At 37.0% G+C, this 20,775-nt stretch overlaps 1 protein-coding gene across 4 annotated transcripts in view; it reads left to right on the top strand.

Moving 5' to 3' along the window:
• RYR2 (ryanodine receptor 2) overlaps positions 1 to 20,775 on the top strand; it is a 452,105-nt gene that overhangs the window by 416,397 nt on the left and 14,933 nt on the right. For all 4 annotated transcript variants that reach the window (XM_049830593.1, XM_049830592.1, XM_049830591.1 and 1 more), the window contains 9 exons: positions 262 to 343; positions 1,475 to 2,778; positions 3,168 to 3,232; positions 5,088 to 5,235; positions 6,798 to 6,884; positions 7,758 to 7,976; positions 10,785 to 10,915; positions 11,558 to 11,600; positions 14,341 to 14,474. In XM_049830593.1, coding sequence (XP_049686550.1) covers positions 262 to 343; positions 1,475 to 2,778; positions 3,168 to 3,232; positions 5,088 to 5,235; positions 6,798 to 6,884; positions 7,758 to 7,976; positions 10,785 to 10,915; positions 11,558 to 11,600; positions 14,341 to 14,474 — 2,213 coding nt within the window. The remainder of the gene's footprint in view (positions 1 to 261; positions 344 to 1,474; positions 2,779 to 3,167; positions 3,233 to 5,087; positions 5,236 to 6,797; positions 6,885 to 7,757; positions 7,977 to 10,784; positions 10,916 to 11,557; positions 11,601 to 14,340; positions 14,475 to 20,775) is intronic.

Raw genomic sequence — 20,775 nt, 5'->3', positions numbered from 1 at the left:
GTGTCTCACCACCCTCACAGGGAGGAATTTCTTTGTAAACTAATCTAAACTAAATCTACCCTCTTTCAGTTTAAAACCGTACTTCAAATCTACTGTCAGGAATCAAGCAATTAAATGTATTTTCACTGTATTACCATCTTTGACACTACTAGCTTCTTAATTTATAAGTCTCATTTTTGCAGGGAGAAATATGCATGCACATATACAAATGTCAAAGAAGTCAATAGATATCTTCTTATATATATTGTGTTCATTGTTTAGGATTCCAGTCAAATTGAATTACTGAAGGAATTAATGGATCTTCAGAAGGATATGGTTGTCATGTTGCTGTCTATGCTGGAAGGTAGTAAAAATTTAATTTGAAACCCTCTTTCACAGTTGTTCTAGCAAAGTTTTTACCTTTGTGATTTTCTTCATGTAAGAAATAATGCTCTATTTTCCTTTGGGTTTTTAATTATCATGTCTCAATCGTGAGAAGAGTTGTTAGGTCTTAAAGTGAATAGGAGACTTATAAAGTGTCATTGATATAGTTTATATCAATTCTGAATGTCAGATTTCTATAAAATCCATCTCTGGCAGAAGTTTTACTTTGTTTCCATGAACCTGGCTTCTCTTTTGGCTTAAGTGAAAAGTTTTTTTACTATTGAAGTTGGAATCCTGAGTTCTAGGTACTGAACCATTTATCAGTCATTTTATTAACACCTTTACTATATTGCATTTGTTTTGGTAGTGATGTTAGCCTTAAAGAACAGGCTTTGATTCATCTAGTGACTAGGTTCAAGGTCCTTTATAGCTAGTACCTGAAATTATGATTCCCCAGAGAACGAGAGCATTGTCAAGAAATACTACTAATTCTTTAGCTCCTTTATGGTATTGTATTAGTGCTTCCAATACCAGACTAACCAGCCGTACACATAGATGATCCAAGGATCTGTTTTTCCTTTTTGCTTCTTAGATGTATCCTATCACATTTATTTTCTTGAGAGAACTGAGAGAGCAGTAAATGCAGTGTAGATTGCATGTAGTGCTACTGCTATGGCTTTGCTCATAGAAGGTCACTGCGAAGCAAACTAAATTCTTACTATTGTAGGCTGTGCTTCATGAGTAATCTACGGAGCTACTCATCCTAACTCATGTGACACTAGTTCTGTCTATGTTGCACGATAGTAAAATTCATAGTATGCTGCCTTGTGTTTAGTACTATACTAAATGTAACAGATGTCTCTCTGTAGAGCTTGTTAGGTCTTCCTTTCTTTAACGGCAAATACTTAGTCACTTATGTTTTTTCCAAGTCTTAGGGTAGTGTTATTAGTAAATAAATTCTGATTTTACAGCTAGCTTTCTCACGCGAGTGTATTAGCTAGTAGTTTTTCAATCTTACTGTTTGATTATTTCACTAGTCATTGTTATACACTTTTCTTTGCCAAAACATTTGCTGCCATCAGTATCTCTAATTTCATGTCATCACATCTAGGTAATGTTGTGAATGGAACTATTGGCAAGCAGATGGTCGATATGCTTGTGGAATCGTCCAACAACGTGGAGATGATTCTGAAGTTTTTTGATATGTTCTTAAAATTGAAGGATTTGACTTCCTCTGATGCATTCAAAGAATATGACCCTGACGGTAAAGGGATAATTTCAAAGAGGGATTTTCACAAGGCAATGGAAAGCCATAAGCATTACACCCAGTCTGAAACTGAGTTTCTACTATCGTGTGCTGAAACAGATGAGAATGAGACTCTGGACTATGAGGAGTTTGTGAAACGATTCCATGAACCTGCCAAAGACATTGGTTTCAATGTCGCTGTTCTCCTGACCAACCTGTCAGAACACATGCCACATGACACCCGCTTGCAAACTTTTCTTGAACTGTCAGAGAGTGTGCTGAATTACTTTCAGCCTTTCCTTGGGCGCATAGAAATCATGGGCAGTGCAAAGCGCATTGAACGAGTTTATTTTGAAATAAGCGAGTCAAGTCGGACTCAGTGGGAGAAACCTCAGGTAAAAGAGTCAAAGAGACAATTTATATTTGATGTTGTAAATGAAGGCGGGGAGAAAGAAAAGATGGAGCTTTTTGTTAATTTCTGTGAGGATACCATCTTTGAAATGCAGCTGGCTGCCCAGATCTCTGAGTCAGATCTGAATGAAAGGTCAGCAAATAAAGAGGAGAATGAGAAAGATAAGCCTGAAGAGCAGGATCCTAGAATGGGTTTCTTCTCCCTCATGACCATGAAGTCAGCTTTAGTAGCGCTCAAGTATAATTTAATGACTCTTATGAAAATGCTCAGCATGAAAAGCCTAAAGAAACAGATGAAAAAGGTGAAGAAAATGACCATGAAGGACATGGTCATGGCCTTGTTTTCTTCCTATTGGAGCATTTTGATGGGCTTACTACATTTTGCTTGTAGTGTCGTCCGGGGCTTCTTTCGCATCATATGCAGTTTGCTGCTTGGAGGAAGCCTAGTAGAAGGAGCAAAGAAAATCAAGGTGGCTGAACTGTTAGCTAATATGCCAGATCCCACTCAGGATGAGGTGCGTGGGGAAGGAGAAGAGGGGGAAAGGAAGCCAACAGAAGCTGCATTGCCTGCAGAAGACTTGACAGATCTGAGAACTTTGTCAGATGAGAGTGATCTACTCTCAGATATATTTGGTTTGGATTTGAAACGAGAAGGTGGGCAGTATAAATTGATCCCTCACAATCCAAATGCTGGTTTGAGTGATTTACTGAGCACTCCCTCCTTAGCTCCAATGCCTGAGGTGCAGGAAAAAATCCAGGTAACTGTATCTTTTATTTTTGCTGTATGTTTCTCTCTTTCATATGTTTAGTATAGTCTTGAAACAAAACTTGCATCTATGTTTTTCTGGGGTTTGTGACCTGTTTTTTAAGGAATTGTATATAATTACTGGTGTTTACCCTCTCTGACATCATAAACTTGAATTCCTACAGCTTCCTCTGAGTACATGATGTTCTGGTTTGCTTTTAATCAGTGTTAAAATGTCTCTTCATTAACGTGAATTGAAAGACCATCTTCTCTCAGGGTTTTGATTTTTTTTTATTCTTTTTTTTTAAAAAAGCCTAACATTCTGCACTCTGTGTATCCTTTTAACTAACTCTGTACTGTATAACAGTGTTTAGAAACTTATTTTAATCTGCCTTTCTGTAGGAGCAGGTGAAAGAAGATGAAAAGGAAGAGAAGGAGGAAACAAAATCTGAACCTGAAAAAGCAGAGTATGTATTACTTTAACCTCTGATCCTATGAAATGTGGTTTGTTTCACTGAAAAAACAGCTTGATTTGTACGTGCTTCTTTGCCTTTAATTTTGTGTCCATTCATGTTCTACAGTTAGGATTTTTTTTAACCATCCTCCACATCCGTACACATTTGCAATGAAATGTCATGTAAATGGCATCACTCAGAGATTTTATGAATTTCCCTCTTCCAGCAACATCCTTTGTAATGTTGATTTAGTTTCTTTTAGAATGTGTTTGACTGATTAAGTTTTTCTTGGCAAATCAGAAAGCTAGAAGATCTTCTGGAAAAATTGTAAGAGCACCTCGGTTCCAGAGACTTGCTATCCATCAGTTGTAGAGCCTAAATATATTTGCCTTTCCCATTTGCTATGACCTGTTTTGAGTTATTTGGATTTTGTAAAACCTTAATATTCCAATGTAATTTTAATGAATTACTGAGTACTCTCACATCTTTACAAAGAACAAGTGTTAGCACTTGAGAAATGATCATTTTAATCTTTATAGGGTATGTTAAAATCTAATGGTAATGAGATTAACTCAGAATAAAAATAATGGACAGCAAAACATAGTGCTTAGTTTTAGCCAGTGAAAAGTGTAGCACTCCATCCCTGTATTTTGTGGTTCCTGATACATGTACAATTCTGATACGTGTACAGCTCCTGCAGCTGATATGTCACTGTCAAAATTCTAAGTGGGTCCCATAGTCTCAGCCTCTGTGCTTGCTGCTCTCCTGGGATGACAAACACTTGCCAGTAACAAAAGCTCTTCTTCCTGATCAGTACAGCAAATTTCTAATTCAGCCAGTGTAAGTTTGTGAAGGAGAGTCTTGCTGACTTCAAGGTCACTTCACTGTTGATTGCTCCGCTTGCCTGCGTGAGTTGCAGTGATACATGTATTCTCTGCCAGGAGTGCAGTGCCTGGCACCGTTACCTGCTCTGAAGTCCCTCCTAACATATGACAAATTTTCAAATGAACTTCCAAGTGAAAGTTTGTTGAGTGTGTTCTAATAAGAGAAGCAGCTTAGGAAATCAGTTATTCTGTTTGTAGGTAGGTACAGAGAAGTTAATAATGTAACTTACAAGTTGCCTCTCACTCTGGTTTGGCTTCAAACAGACTTATGTGATCCTTTCATCTAATCATGATGTCAGGTCAAATTAACTTCTAAGATAATTCACAGTTCCTTAGATCGTGTGTTTGGAGAAGGCAGCCCACTAACTATGACTTTCTGTAATCCGGCAACATGGCGATAATCGCACCTCAGATGCCGTTCAGCTTTTTTATTCCTGTCTCCTTCTGGAGTGGGTACTTATGAATTCCGCAGGTGGGCAGAAATGCAGAATTTAAAACTTGAGGTTTGGTCTGTAAATGCAAGAAGAATCAAAGTTTTCTGCAACCTTTGTGGAAACCAGGTATTTCAAGTGCATGAGGCTGGAGGGGAGCACTTAGCCATATAGGCACTCATACAGACCTAGAGCTGTCAGTTTACAGACATCTGTCAGCACAAGTATTATCTGCACAGTTATGAAGCAGACCCTCAGGTAATAAGCTTGGCAGATTCTCGATTACCTGCCTCTACCAGTTAGCATCTGCACTTCAAGGTGCCAAACCAGTAAGTTTAATTATCTGTAGACTTAACCAGACTGTCACCCTTGCCAGCGCTTTGTCTGAAAAGGGATATGTCTCCTTGTTATTCATGTGTGTCAACTGCATGAGTCATGACTACTTGAGCCTCAGGAAAAGATGCAATGGCCTCTTTCAAGGTGTGGTTTTAATTTTTTCTTTAGCAGTTGTATTAACTTGACATATTATTTTGGCTTCATTTGTGTCCTAAGAGGAGAAGATGGAGAAAAAGAAGAGAAAGCCAAGGAAGACAAAGGGAAACAGAAATTGAGACAACTCCATACTCACAGATATGGAGAACCAGAAGTTCAGGAATCAGCTTTCTGGAAGAAGATCATTGCATACCAACAGAAGCTTCTTGTAAGCTGTTCTCTAGACTATGTGTTTAGCTGTTGGCAGGGTAATATACCACCATACTATTCTACCAATGTAAAGACAAATTTGCACCTGATGAACCTCATTTTTCTATCTGCCATCATCCATAAAAAGGACATAAAGGCAAAGGTTTAACTGGAGTGTTAGAGAAAAGAAACACACAAATAACTTAGCAGACAAGATACTAATCCTTAGGAAGACAATTATTGTCCAAAACCCAGACCTTCATAGATGCCTGTTCATCATTGGAAAACAGCCATGCATTTTTTTATTTGAATAAAATGTCCTGAATTTTCACAGCAGCTTGTGAGCCTGTAGGATTTGTCTTTGCCTGAGAGACAAGTTTGGGAAATGACAAGTTCACCTGTAAAAAGAATTTATTAAGATACAATGCTTAGCCTAAAACTCATAAGAAAAGATGTTAGAGATTTTTTTGTGAAATAGCAAGTTATTATTTGTGAAACTTCTCAAAACCTGTGGAAAACAAGACTAATTAAAATAGTATAACTGTATCTGAGGGTGTCTCGGTAAAATATGATATCCCAGAGTTTTCTGTAGAACTATTTAAAATCTATGCTTTTATTAGCTAAGAGATTCCACACACATTCTGTGAGGCTAGTGTGAAATGCAAAGCAAAAAGAAATACACTTTTACTATATATCCAGTAGATAAAATTATGTAGGGACAGCCTACTTCTAACATGAGTAACATAGCACAACTACAAAACTGCAGTCACAATCTTAATAAGGAATTAGGTATTTAAGTTTTGCTTTTGAACTCAGTTTCCTTTTTTAGGTTAATCATGTAGCAGTCATGCGAATTTAATTTAGTTTTTCTTCTTATAGTCTCATTTAATAATTCACTAATAGTCATTTATGGTTAGGGCTAAAAAAATAGAGGAATTCCCATGTGAGAGTGAAAGCATTCAAAATGTGTACTAGAAAGGTTTGTGAATTGTCAGGAAGGGACAAGGCACATTTCTGCAATCTCCTTGATAGCATCATTATGTGGGAGAAGCTTTCTTCCCTTGGTACTTAGCTCACAGATGAACTTTTTGTAGATCTGGTAAAAATGCAATTGATTTTGGAATAAAAAAAGATTAAAAATTAACTTATATGCAGACATTTTTGTTTCTTGGTATAAGTAAAAATTTGCCATACGCAAGAATTTTGAGGTAGAGGGAAGATAGAGATTTCTGTATTACTGTTACATAACTATTACATTGTGATGTCTCTGTGTTGTCTCTAAGCATATTGAGAGGATGATGAAAAAGATGTAAAAAGTAATTAGAAATCCTTCATCCCTTTCTGCATGGAGTGAAACAAAAGGCTCTTTATACATTATTGCACATATGGAGTAGGAGAGAATTTGTACAATACATGACTCAAAATGTTTGATTTTTTTTCTTTTTTTTTTTTTTTTCTATTTCTAATTCTCTTAAAAAGTTCCATAGGGGAAACAACAAAAAAAACCCCATGCAACAACCTAATAATGATTGTGGTATCATTATTAGGCAAAGTGTATTTATGTTCTGTTTCTATTTTCAGAATTATTTTGCGCGAAACTTTTATAACATGAGGATGTTGGCGTTGTTTGTTGCTTTTGCCATCAACTTCATCCTGCTTTTCTATAAGGTAAACTTGTCAAAATATTACTTTTCAAGTTGTATGCTGAAAAACATTCGGGTTTTGTAGATAGTATACTACGGTAAAACTGCCTAGCCTAACAGATTAAATACCTGCCTCATACTGCCGCTTCAGAAATCTAACATGGTGAGAACTAAAGTGTTTCTGTGAAGTAATAATAGACTTGCAGTACACAAATAGCTATTTACAAAGTTCTGTGCTGTAACAGAGGCAGCAGACTGAAAGACGTACCCATGCTTCAGATGCTCCATTTCACAGTACTTCACTGGCAACTTGAACTAATACATGTCAGCTGAGATATTTTCTTGTGCCATTATGTTCCCCTGAAAAGGTGTGTACAGCAAGGAGAACTCACATCATCTTAAGCTGCCTAGAATATCGCTGACCATCTTTGTCAAGACGTTTAGTATTGTTAACACAATAGACTCTATAGAGTCTTCAGACTCGAATCACTTTCTGGCAGAGCCTTGCTGGTAGAGACTACTTGTGGGAATGTCAGGAGTTGACTGGGTTTCCTCCAGGAGGGCTATGCCATTTCTTGAATTTGAGGTGATAAAGTTCAGCATACCCCAAATTTGTTACCGTGGACAGAGAGTGGAGAAAAAAAAAAAAAAAAAAAAAAAAAAGAAAAGAAAAAAAGAAAAGAAAAAAAGAAAACGGACACTATCACAGATTGGTGTAACAAAATGCAAGGGTCTTTGTGAGGTATTCTCTGTGGAAATTTTTATGCAAAAAATGCTTTCCTCACAATTATATTGTCCTTGGTATCATTGTTTTCAGTTATACTACTTAGCTTGTAGTAGTGTAAAGCTCCTGTCAAAGGAATACAGCTGCAATATTAAGATTAAGTGATTTAAACAGGTCTCCACCTCTGCTGTGACAGAAGAAAAGGAAGTTCCTGTGGTATCTGATGCTGAAAGTACCAAATTAAACAGCCTGGAAAGCGACAACCAGAGGGTCATAGCAGTGCATTATGTCCTGGAAGAAAGCAGTGGCTACATGGAGCCCACACTGCGGATTTTGGCCATCCTGCACACAGTCATCTCATTCTTCTGCATCATAGGGTATTACTGTTTGAAAGTAAGAAAAACTGAACACTGTTTTTTCTTCTAGCTCCCAACTTTTTTATCCATCGAGTGGTATAAATTGGAACAAAGTCATAGCAACTTTGCTTAAGCAGGTTGAGGGACCACGTAAAGAAACCCTATTCTGTTAGGGTAACCTACACAGAAATTGTGTGTTAGGTGATGTGTGAATTCAGGCAGTTACAGGCCAGACCCTGATTTGCTCTGCTGACACAGGGTCATAGGATCAGCATTTGCACCGTTATCATGTCAGCCAGATAATTTCAGCAGTAACCTATATGAGAAGCTGCTTGTGATTGTCAAAGACAAGCGGTGAACGCACACGGTGAGAGGAAGCTAGGTGACGGTGTCTGCGTTACTAGTCTGTCAGCTGGATCATTTGAAAAGCATGCAGCATTTTGAACTACCGGTGTAGCTGTAGACAATGCCTACTTTTCATACACGCTCTGGTGGTAGTGTTTTGGCAGGAACTTCAGCATCTTTTAAAGGATTATCTTGCAGGAGATCTCTGCTAGGTCTGTAAGAAATAAAGATCCTACCTTTATTGGCAAAATGCTGCTTCTGGTTTAGGAAGACCAAATGCCATAAATCTCTAGAGCTGGGAGGAGTGTATCTGGGATGTATTTCCCCCATTTTAACACTCTTCCTGAGGCAAAAACTATAGGTCAAAGTGCAAGATAGTACTAAATTAAATGGACCTTTGCTATGACCCAGTATGGATGCTCATTTGTCCTTACAATTATAATTTCTTTATTAAGCTTTTATGTGGTCCTTCATATTTTTCTTTTCCTCTTTTAATAGATAATACTTTTTCTGTGCTAAAAAGATGCAATCTGCATTTGTAGTTGAGGCAAAAAGTCATCACACTACTTCATTAATTGGTTGATTTTCATCTCTACTTTAAGTGTGTCTGCAGGTCAATAAATAATAAAACACATTTTCCTGTTTCACTGGTTGACATGCAGCATGAAAGCTTAGATTTCTGGCTTTTGAGATGTCTTCTTCTCCCACCTCATAACTTTTTTTTTTCCATACTATGACTTTTTATGCTACTTTCTCACATTGTTTTTTTGAACTACATTTTTTCTCAGACTAGAAAGGAAAGACGTTATTATCGTTATTCACCATAGTGAATTGCTTTCTTTTCAATTCTGAAACCCTGCAGAAAAGACCAAATATGGTTTCAGTCTCTGTCTTTGGAGGTATACTGATTTCAAAATTAAGAATCTTCATAACTGCAGGTCTGTGTATGATATGTTTGCTTCTGGAGATTGCTCTGCATGAAATCCGCTAAATTTTTCTCAATTAGCTGTCTGAAAATAAGATTGGAACTATTGTTATTGTATCTTATGCAATCACTATGTTGCTTGGGTAGTCTAATACTTATTGCTTTTTCAGTATACTCATGTCCAGTGTTGACTAGTAATACAGCCAAGGTGGGTAATGCAGGGTGGGTGAATTCTGGGGACCTGTGAAATAATTCCAGGGAAGAGTAGGATTTATTTTTTGTTGGTAACAGATTTCTAAGAAAAATCCACTCCGCTGGGACCACTAGTTACATCTGCCTTCTTGGAATATACTTTTGAATGTCATCCAGATGATGAAAGAGAGTTGTAGGTAAAGCCTGATCCTTACTGCTCAGGTGTCTCAGCTGCTGGCAAAGAACTACAAAGGACAAATCAAGTGTATGGAATGTGAATGTGATTGAAGGATTTTTCTTTTTACCGCTGCCAGCCTTTCTTTGCTTCCCACTGTGAAACCTCAAGAATTCTTTAACGAATTGTCCTGGTTTCAGCTGGGATAGAGTTCATTGTCTTCCTAGTAGCTGTACAGTGCTATGTTTTGAGTTCAGTATGTGAAGAATGGTGATGACACACTGACGTTTTCAGTTGTTGCCAAGTAGTGTTTAGACTAAATTCAAGGATTTTTCAGCTTCTCATATGCCCAGCCAGTGAGAAAGCTGGAGGGGCACAAGAAGTTGGCACAGGACACAGCCAGGGCACCTGACCCAAAGTGGCCAAAGGGGTATTCCAGACCATGGGACATCACATCTAGTTTAGGAACTGGGGGGAGCGGGCCGGGAGGATTGCTGCTTGGGGACTAACTGGGTGTCGATCGGCAGGTGGTGAGAAATTGCACTGCGCCATCATTTGTACATTCCAATCCTTTTATTATTGTTGTTGTCATTTTATTAGTGTTATCATTATCATTATTAGTTCCTTCTTTTCTGTTCTATTAAACCGTTCTTATCTCAACCCACAAGGTTTACTTCTTTTGCCAATTCTCTCCCCCATCCCACTGGGTGGGGGGCAGTGAGTGAGCGGCTGCGTGGTGCTTAGTTGCTGGCTGGGGTTAAACCATGACACGAATGAAAGGCAACCTCTAACACCTCTGGATATCAAAATGCAATCCAAAAATCTGATCCCAAATTAATATTTTGGAAGTTGAATTTCTAAGCATTTAAAAATTATTTTTATTTTAGCTCTCTTTCACTTGACTATCTCTAATAGCTCCATAGCAGAGAAGAACTATTTTTATTTGAAGAATCCCTTTTCAGGGTTTTTGGCCATCTTTTTATAACTGTGTGGTACACTGTAGTTATATGATTCTTGAATGACCTGGTCCTTGTGCATCTATACCTTTGCAGTGTTCTGGGCAATTATCAAGTCTTTTAATTTTTTTAAATACTGTTTTTGCTTTGTTCAGTTTTCATACTTAATTTTTCATAACAATCAGCTTTTCTTAAAAATCTGCAGACATCTCAGTGCATTTTAAATAATTCCTGATATTTTTTCAACTGCAGGTTCCACTGGTTATTTTTAAGAGAGAAAAGGAAGTGGCAAGGAAATTGGAATTTGATGGGTTGTATATAACTGAACAGCCATCAGAAGACGATATTAAGGGACAGTGGGACAGACTCGTAATCAACACACAGTGAGTTTTTACCTACTTGATCTCTTTATAGCTTTGCAAGGAATTGTTCTTCAATGTCCACAATTATATAGCTGATCGTCCAGCTTGTCTGAAATAAACAGTTGTGAGGCACGTATTTCTAGCAAGGATATATAAAATATTTCAGGCACCTGTTATGCTAATGTTCACTATTACTTTTTAATCCTATTCATTCCCACGTTTATGATTTAAAATTATTTCTGTTCCATAAAAGAAAAAAAGTGGCAATGAATTTCTTTTGGTAAGCACAGTGATGGTTGTGTATTGCTGTCAATTTGAGGGTGGGCTGTGCTTTGCAGCCTCTTAGTGTCTCTTGAAGGCTCTCCTTCAGGAACATATTTAAAGTCCTGACTCTCTGCCTGGTGGGCCTGTGTGATCCAACTGCTTTAGAACCCTGTCTGTAGGCATCGGCTCTGCCACTCGTTCCCAGCCACATTGACATGGTAGGCTGAATGCCATTTGGCAACTTTTATTCCAGTGACTTCACAAATGACTAGCTCATGATAGCAGCAACAAAAAGCCTCTTAAAACCAAAATCAGTATGTAATTTTTATGGCATCTTAGTAACTACTGCATCTTCTCATGATTGTCTAAAATGTAATCTTGTTTATCTGTGTTTTTCAGGTCTTTTCCAAATAATTACTGGGACAAATTTGTGAAAAGAAAGGTAAGGCTTATTTTTAAAAATATAGGTGAAGTTAAAATAAAGTTCTAATGCATGTATATTTTTGTGTTTGAAGAAATATGGACAACACTGTTTTGAAATATAACTTTGATTCTGTGTAGATTTCCATATTTACCATTTTAAAAAACACAGAATTCCCTAGTCACCTCATGCTTACAACTACTTCTGTGTGCTTTGGATAGTTACTATTTCAAACTTTTTCTACATAGAGCTTGCTGTATAAAACAGGAGTTCAAATACATTCATTCTGTGGAGAATTTCTGTGTACACTTGTATGTATATTGCAACATATGTAAATTGTTTGGTAAATTGTTTGTGTGTATTTATGTATTCACCTCCATGCACACAGAATAGAGAGTCACTCACCCAGGAGAGGGTTAGATAGGAATTTAATAAGAAGGTAGGACAGACAGATATTTAGGCACAGGGCATAGTCAGACAACTGTACTGACCAGCAAACTATATGTATATGCATCTGGCCCTTTTTGTCCCTTACCATTCTCTTTTCCCACACTTGTTCCTCCCCAAATCATCTAAATCCATCCCTTTTCCCACCCTTGCTTCCTCCCTATAACAGCCAATAATAGGTTCTGTGCAATCCCCAAATGCTCTTCCCTTGCCATCCTATAATGTATCCCACATCCTTTGGCAGTAACCCTCTTAGTCTGAACGGTGGTCTGGAGAGCTACTCCCAGTGACTCATCTTGATGGGTTTCACACCTGGACGCTGGGGCCGAGGCTTTCCTGGGACAGCCCTGGGAGGCACCAGGCAGGGTGTCCACTCACTGGGAGTCTGTCATTTGGGTTCCTGCCTGCCATTTTGCCCCTCTGCTCCTCTAGGCTTGAGGAGATGGGCCTTTAATAGGCTGATGGCTCTGTGATGGACCTGGGAGTAGCTGGGCAGGGTATTCTTTGGACTGTCCCCCAGCCAGTCTCTCTGTGGTCCTTTGTGGGTGTGCAGATGAGCTTTTATCACATAACCTAATAATATCTCTCTCTCTCAAAAATAGTCCTCCATAAGCAGAGACTGTTGAAGTTCATTTCTTATGAACGTTATGTCAAATGTTTTCTCAGCTCGCTCCTAGAAAATAAATGTCATGTACGTACTATAGCTTAGAACAAGAATAATTTTCCTAGTGTATTTTGGTCACAACTGAAAAAGAGGTTATTTATGTTGTTGGATCAGATTTACCCTTCCTTCATACCATTTAATGCCAATGTTGAATCACACCTTGGGAAACATGTCTTTTGAAATACTAGCAGCTCTTCTGCTTCATAGAAGTTTTAGGTCAACCTGCCTAAAAAATGCTTTGAGTTGTGTATTCATTTTGCTATTGAAAGTTTTTTTTTCATATTTGAAGTTGTTAGATACATATTTCTGTCTGTCTATCTAAGCAGAGAGAAGGGAGTAGCTTGCACAGAGCACTGAAGAAAGAAAATAAAAATCTACATTGCTTCTGTCAACGTAGTAGGTCAAGGAAGGTTCCTATTAAAAGGAAAGGACCATGGTTAAAATTGTGTGGAAGATTTGGTACTTTAGCTTTGGCTGAGGAACTGCTCTGCATAGATTTAAGTGCCTTCAAATACAGTATTTTGCAAAGAATGTTTTCTTTTATATATATATTTATATATAAACGTACTTAAATCCCAAGTCTAGTGAATGATGCACAGTCATGAAGGACTGTTTTCAGACATGTGACAAAGAAGGCTTGTCTCTCAAAATCTGCAAAAATACTGATAAAGATTTAATGCAATGCTTATTAGAAAGCTGTTGAAATACCACCTCACCTGCAGGATTCATTCAGTTATGATCCTGTTATCCAAATTTTTGTATTTCTTTGAGTATTCTGTTTGAAAATGAGAAGTGAGAGATAATATTTAAGAAGGAGCTGTGTGTTCACTGAAAATAAGAGCAAGTAAATGTTCATTTCCAGAAAAGTTTCTTATGAAACATGTTAAATTTTGTAAGAAAGAGGTGGGGGATAGTTTGAATTCACTGAAAATAATTCCTAGCTGTAACTTTCTGTTCAAGATCTTTTTATTCCTATAAATTCTATGTGTATTATGGTTTCATTGCATTATTAACTAACAAAAATAAGATCATAAAATTATGCAATGCAACTAGCTGATAAGTGAGGGCATTTTTCACAACTATTTCAATGTTAAATACTTCCCCTTAAAAGAAAAAAAAAATATTCCCAAATTCCCAGTCAAGATATTCAGGTTATTTGAAAAAAACTTTTTAAACAGAATAAATATGTGTTGGTTGGTTTTTTTTTTTTGTTTGGTTTTTGGTGGGGTTTTTTTCCTTAAAAGGAATGACTAGTAAAGGGTCAAATACCGTCTTTGAGAAATCATATTTTACTCAAAGCTTTTCACGTAGCTAGGATATTCAAAATATCTCTTTCCTGTGTGACCTCACAGTGTATTTTTTTTCTGTCAGTGATGATATCGATTTAGGTATTCTCCTCCTGCTGGGTTGCTTTCCTCATCCTGTTTTCATTAAATGAGTAGGAAAATCTTATCTTTGACATCCACCTCTTGCCTCTGTTGAACTGATTGCAATTGAGCAGAAAAAAAAAATTACTGACTGATATGATAGACAGATGGAAACAAACACGTGAAAAAGACTGTGCATGTTAAACCTCTTGTCTTCAGAAACCAGGCTAAAAACCAGATGGTCTACCCAACTGATTCTCTTGAATATTCCTCCTTACTTTAGGTCATGGATAAATATGGTGAGTTCTATGGCCGTGACAGGATCAGTGAATTACTAGGAATGGACAAAGCTGCTCTCGATTTTAGTGATGCTCGAGAAAAGAAGAAACCAAAGAAGGATAGCTCCTTATCTGCTGTGTAAGCATTTAATTCTGGTTTGTTTGTGTGGTTGGTTTTCTCTGGGTTTTTTTTCTTTGTTTGTTTCAGGGGGTTTTGTCGGTTAAAATTAAGCATTCAAGGTTTGTCATTCAGCTTTGAATTTTCTTCTTGCTCTTTTATGTATAGCTGTGTAAGATAAATCAATTCTTAAGTTGAATGATATAGTGAATTTATTTCATTATAGACAGCATATCTGCAGTACTCCACTGCTTTTTATGTATGAAGATTTAGTTTAGTGCACAGCTGCTTGAATGCATCACATGCCCCCTGTTTTGGTAACGTCATTACAATGAGGCTGGAAATTCCTTTTCATAGTTCAGCTTGGCTGGAAAGAATGGGCAAAATTGGCACTGTGTGTTCTGATTATAAAGAAATGATGGAATAAATTTAAGTGATAGTGACCAGTAAAATGTGGGAAGTTGGATGATTAGTCTTTACATCTTTTTATAATTTGTTTTCCCTAAACTGTGTATTTGCCTGTCATCTGAGAGACAGACCTGAAAACAAAGCCCCTGAACATTCAGAGTAATTGCATTAATTTTCCTTCTTAGGGAAGGGTCATCCACAGTTTTTCTTATGCACAGCAAAAATGTTTTTTCCAGTTCTGCTTTATGAAAAAGATATTCAAATAAATAGAATATATTTTAGCAGATGGACTTTTAATGCTGCAGAGATTCTAATGTAAGGGTTTATTTATACCTTTCTTTAAAAGCAACATTTTATCAATGGGTTTGGAAAGATTATAAGAGGTAGACAGTGGGACCACTAGTAGATTAGAACTGCATTGAAGCAAGCGCTGATTTTGTAAAGAAGGATCCTTAATATCCATCTTTTGTAAAGACAGATGAATAAACCTGGAGTCCGTCTAAACAATCAATCCTGTGCAGTGTTAAGGCCCCAGGACTCTGTGGCATTGCAATACTAAATAAAATTTAATACTGTGGGAGAAGTACTTTCCAGAATACTTTCTTACCTGCTGTTTTGCTGCTGGATTATAGTAGAACCCATGCTTGAGTTTAGAAAGAAAAAAAATATTACTTTTATTATTGGTATAAAAAGAAAATGAAACTACTTTCCGTTCCCTGTGTGCTCCTGACTCACAATTGGAAAAAAATTTGAAACAATGTTTCTGTGAATACTCTTGAAAAAACAGACCAGAATGAAGCAGTTGGAGAAGAGTGATGAAATACTTAATTTCAGAACTGGGCCTGAAGGATGTCAGTTTTTTGTTACATCTCTAATGTCTACTCTATGTTATGTACATTAAAAAAAAACCAAAAATTATGACCTCATCCATCTTTCATGTTCTCCCTGGAGAAATCATTCCATCCTTGTAATAGTTGAATATGCTGTGGGAAAATAAACAAGTAGGACAGAAATTTACAGAACCATTTGCATAAAATTCATATGCTTCAGGAAGGTACAGGTATCCACTTTTTACCAGTTTCAAAAATGAACACTAATGAAGCTACTAAAACTTAAGCATATTCCAGATTCAACATTTGAAATATATTTACAGTGCAATGAAGAGAGGTGGGAAAAGCACTGGAATTGAGCCCTTACTGCACCACTTTGGGGCAAAAAACCCAGGAGAATGCTATGACTTGGTGCAGATCCCAGCTCTAGTGCCTCTGCTTCTTCATGTGCCAGCAGGAGATGGCCCAGCCTGAGGCCAGACCCCATGCCTATGTATCTTTCAACAGAGAAGGGAAATGCAGCATTTAGCATTTCCATTCCAAATACAAACGAACCAGGTTTTTCTTCTGTCTCCTTGATCCCTAGCTCCTACTGTTTCTTCCCCTTTCCTGTGGGCAAATAACATCGGATTCCCTTCCATCTGTCTTTCTGCAAGGGACTCAGAGCACTCTACTTGCAAGTGACCATGCTCCGTCAGAAGCTCCTGCCCATCCCACTGATATACTGCATAAAAAATGGATGCAGTCTTGAGTATTTTTTTAAGTATATATATTTAAATTTATAAATACGTATTTAATTATTTAAATACATTGCAGTATTGTTTAAATATAACCAGCTAAGGCAGATGATGCAGTTGGAGCTTTACTGTAGATTAGACAGTAGAGACAGTTAAAATTTGCACACTGGGATTGAGACAGTGCACTGTTCTTCCACTGAATAAGTTTCCCTTCTGGGGTGGATGGTGTTAAACTAGCTGCAGCATGGATGAAGTATATTTGAGAGAATAATATGAAGGACACAAAGATGAAATTTATTTATCAGAGGCATCATAGTGAGGATTACCTCTCAGTCCTGTTACCTTCCTAACTGTTGTTAGTTCTGGGGTCATTAGTTTAGTCAGAGTCAACAGAAGGGGCAGCTGAGGCTCAAGCACTTGCAGCAATCAGTGACATAAGGCTAATTTGGGAGAAAATAAGCAGGGCATCTGTTGAATGCTCATGTGGTAGAAGAATTCTTCCCCTTTCAAGAAGAGAAAAACGTAAATAATTTTCTCCTGTAAGATGTGAGGTTTCCATAGTTTGATGAGAAGATAAACCATGTCATAAATGCGAAGTGTACAAAGAATGAGTGCAGCTGGCTTCAGAATGTGAAAGAGGTTAAAAGGGCTTATACTTCCTTGTTACGAGAAACAATAACCTAGGTTTTCAAAGGATTCTGGAGCAGGTAAGCCCCTTGATAGTAATGTAGTATCTTGGAGTACAGTATTGTCTCTGATAAACTAGTAGACTTTTCCCTCAGGTGACAGCCTGCCTTTTGTCCATAATGGCTGGTGAAAAAGTAAGAGATTTTGTCTGAGGTAGTTTCTACACCTGAAGTCCCAAGATTTATACCTGATACGATGTCACCACAGGTTTGTTAAACCTGTGGATGTGCCTATTTGGCCAAATAGAAGTGTGTATCTGCAAGTGGGTAGTGGCTTCAGCTTTCGTGGTTGAGGCAGGCATAGTTACTGTTAACATACAATGTCCAAATTCCCAGCCTGTTCCATTGAGAGGAATGATGGATATGTGGAAAACTCAACTTCAAGTCTTTCCACTTACAGATGCTAATGTAAGATACCTCGTCCTTTGATTATTTACTTGGGAATCTTAAGCCTAGTGTATCCTTCCAGAGGCTTTGTGTGGGAAACCTTAAAGGAATAATCTATTCTATGCGCTGTATCTCCACGCCAGACAGATAACTTGAAGACACCAAGTAACTAATTGTTTCGCTTTGTTTTGTTTTGTTTCGGTTCAATGCTTTCTTTTTGTAGTGGTCAGCTAGCACCATTCTCTATAACATATCACCTCCTGATGTTGTTCCATGCCCAGCACAAAATGAGCACTATTTCACACAGTGCAATAGAAAAGATAATATTTCCTAACCAGTTGACCAATTAATAAATAATGAATGTTTCTAATCTGATAGAATGCTTTCTATTTTACAAATTGTAACATTAACAGATCTTCCTAAACACGTACATTGAAAGTCATTAATTGATAAGAATGATCATATTTTCATTAATGAATTTTCTTATACCTTCAGAAAAATGGGTCATCTTTCTGAACTGTTTCCTCTGTTAGATTAGCCTTCTGAAAGAACCTTTAACAGAAAATTTCAGTGTCTGCTAAGAAAGTTAATGTGAAGAGCTAACTAATTAAAACTGACTCTTCCCAGTTTTAGTTTATCTGTCTTTTTGGAAGAAGGTTAAATGCTGCTGCAAGGCTTTTTTTTCAGTCTGAGCTTAGAGTTATGATCGTTGTTCCTCAGCTGGCAATGCCCTGTAGCTGCTCTGAACTGCTCTGATGTGCAAACATTAAAATGATTCAGGCTGAAAAGTTCAGAATTTTCTGATTCCAGTTAACATTAGTATCATTTGATTGCCTGAGGATTTTTTTTTTTAAAAGGGAAGAATAATTTTGAAAAACCTACTAGGTTACAGTTGGAACAGCTGAATGCAGTAGGCCTTTAGGAAGAAGCTATAAAAATTCTGGCTGTTGTTGAAGGTGATGAAATACTAGTGCAGGTTGCAGCCAAATGTAATACAGGCAATTTCTTAGCATTTTCCTATCATTTATTCACATTGTGCGTTCTCGCACTGTGCCATTGTTCACTGTCGCTAAACTTGGCTACTATAACTACAGTACTACAGTGCATGACAACCTGTTCAATGGTGCAGAAAGAAGTCAAATAAAAACTCATTCAGACCAAGAAATCCATCCAATATAATACTAACTGATGATATTCCAAGGGAAACTTGAAACCATACTGTCACTTTTTGATTCACAGCTGTAGAGCTTTATTTTTATATGACCTCATATTCTTTTAAGTCTTTGAGCTACTTGATCAAGGTAGTGAGCAGAAATAAACTATGCATGTTATTGCATTGCTATCCATATTGGACTTACTTTAAAAAATGAAGATACAGAAAAATGAACTGTTCCTTTTTCCATATAGGTCAATATTCACTTTATTTTTAGGATCTCTACAGCTATTGCTGTTTGCAAAATATAAAATCATCACATTAAATCGACTAGAGATGAGTTCCCCTAGTGCTGGGTGTTTTTTGCCATTTCATGAGAGAGTATCCTGCCGGTCCATAAGCAGTCCTGACCGTGGTGTTTCATATGCAAGACAAATATAGTTATGGATAGGTGGAATGTAGTCACAAGAATATGCCTGATACTGAGTGGTATTGGGTCAGAATAAAGGAAGGAATTAACTTGCTACAATAATATTTTCAGAAATAAATTTCAAGTGGTTCATTTTACCACCTGAATATATTATTGAACAGTATTTCAGTAAGAAACTGTTCTTAACATTTTTTATCCTTTTTTGACTCCATTTTCCCTCTAGGACAGGGTTTTCTATAAATTTAGATTTTTTTAATAACTCAAATTTGGGGCTAGAAAATTTTCTTATAACTTGGAATTGATGAAAATGGTATCGGCAGCTCTTAGCTGTGCTAGACTGTTGTTGGAGAAGCCATTTGATTGTTCAAGAAGCACTCCTAGCTTTAGTGAAAGGGCAGCATGCTAGATTTATCTTTGAGTACTCTATGGTATCTGGACCATAGTGCAGTGTAGGGACCTTTGAGACTAGTATGATTCTAATGATTCAAGATATGAATGCGGATTTTGTTACGGATGCATTTTTGCATCCTTATAAACTTGAAAACCTGTTAGAAAAAAACTTGCAGCTTTTATTTCTCTAGTGTATGTAGTTTGTTATACAAATATCATCCCTGCAGTCCTAATCAGAGAGTAAATGTCAGCCAGTCGCTATGGCCTGAGTCACCATGGAAGAAACTCGGGTGAAACCTTAGGCTTTAGTTTCTACAGAGCTGCTGTCTGCCATGAAGGGAATAATGAAGCAAAACGAGTTGCTGACCATGTCATCAATATGCCTAGTAAACTGTGATCAACTCTCATTCTTTAAAAGAGTTTTGTGCCACCGTATGAGGAGTTTTAGATTTGTTAACCTAGAAATTTGTTGCCTTTGCATAGGTTAAAAAAATGCTCAGAACCACAAGTAAAATGGTAAGAAAGAAAATTATAGTCTGTTGAATCACGTCTAACTAGATAATAGACTCTAGAGTTCACCATTAGTCTCTGTGCTTATGTTATTTTTGTCTTTACAGAGCATTAATAATATAACTGTGCTCTTTTAAGTGCTCTGAGCTAAATGTGTAGTCCTATGGAAATTCAATAAAGGCAGAAAAGTATAATTCACTGTGAGTAAAGGGTAAAACAATTGACCCTAAATGAGTTACTGTATCATCTAAATGTTTTCTGCATGGAAATAAAATGTATGTATGAAAGGTCTGCCATATGGAAATTTGAGAGCAAGGGTCAAATCTTTCATAAATCAGAGAACTTCTACTACATTTCTTCTGCTTTTCCCTTTTTGTTCAAGTAGACTAATACACTTCAGAAGGACAAATGAATTCTTAATTAAAATAGGCTGTAGACTATTTGGAGTAGAAGTCTGGATCTAAGTTTGATTTAATGCTGGTTTTCAATTATAGTAGCTCCACTTATATCTATGTAGTGTTTATACTGTTATACAGAACGTTCAACTTGAGTTTTTTGCCTTTTGGTTTTATGTGTAAAAATGGTGTTAATTTTTGGTTGTATTAAAGAGTAAATACTGTTGCATACAAGTAGGAGTTTGGTATTTTGATGGCAAAGTATTCCTTGGGAGTGTAATATTCAAATAAAACTATTACTTTTATGTGGTTAGTGGCTCTGGTTATAAAAGTATGAATTTTGGAAATCAGACCTCGATAGACCAGGTTTTAAGTCTTGGTATTCCATCTAAGGGC

This window comes from Accipiter gentilis, chromosome 28 (assembly GCF_929443795.1).
Source record: "Accipiter gentilis chromosome 28, bAccGen1.1, whole genome shotgun sequence".
Taxonomy (NCBI): domain Eukaryota; kingdom Metazoa; phylum Chordata; class Aves; order Accipitriformes; family Accipitridae; genus Astur; species Astur gentilis.
Note: the sequence above shows the minus strand (reverse complement) of the source record. Positions and strands in the feature narration are given on the sequence as shown.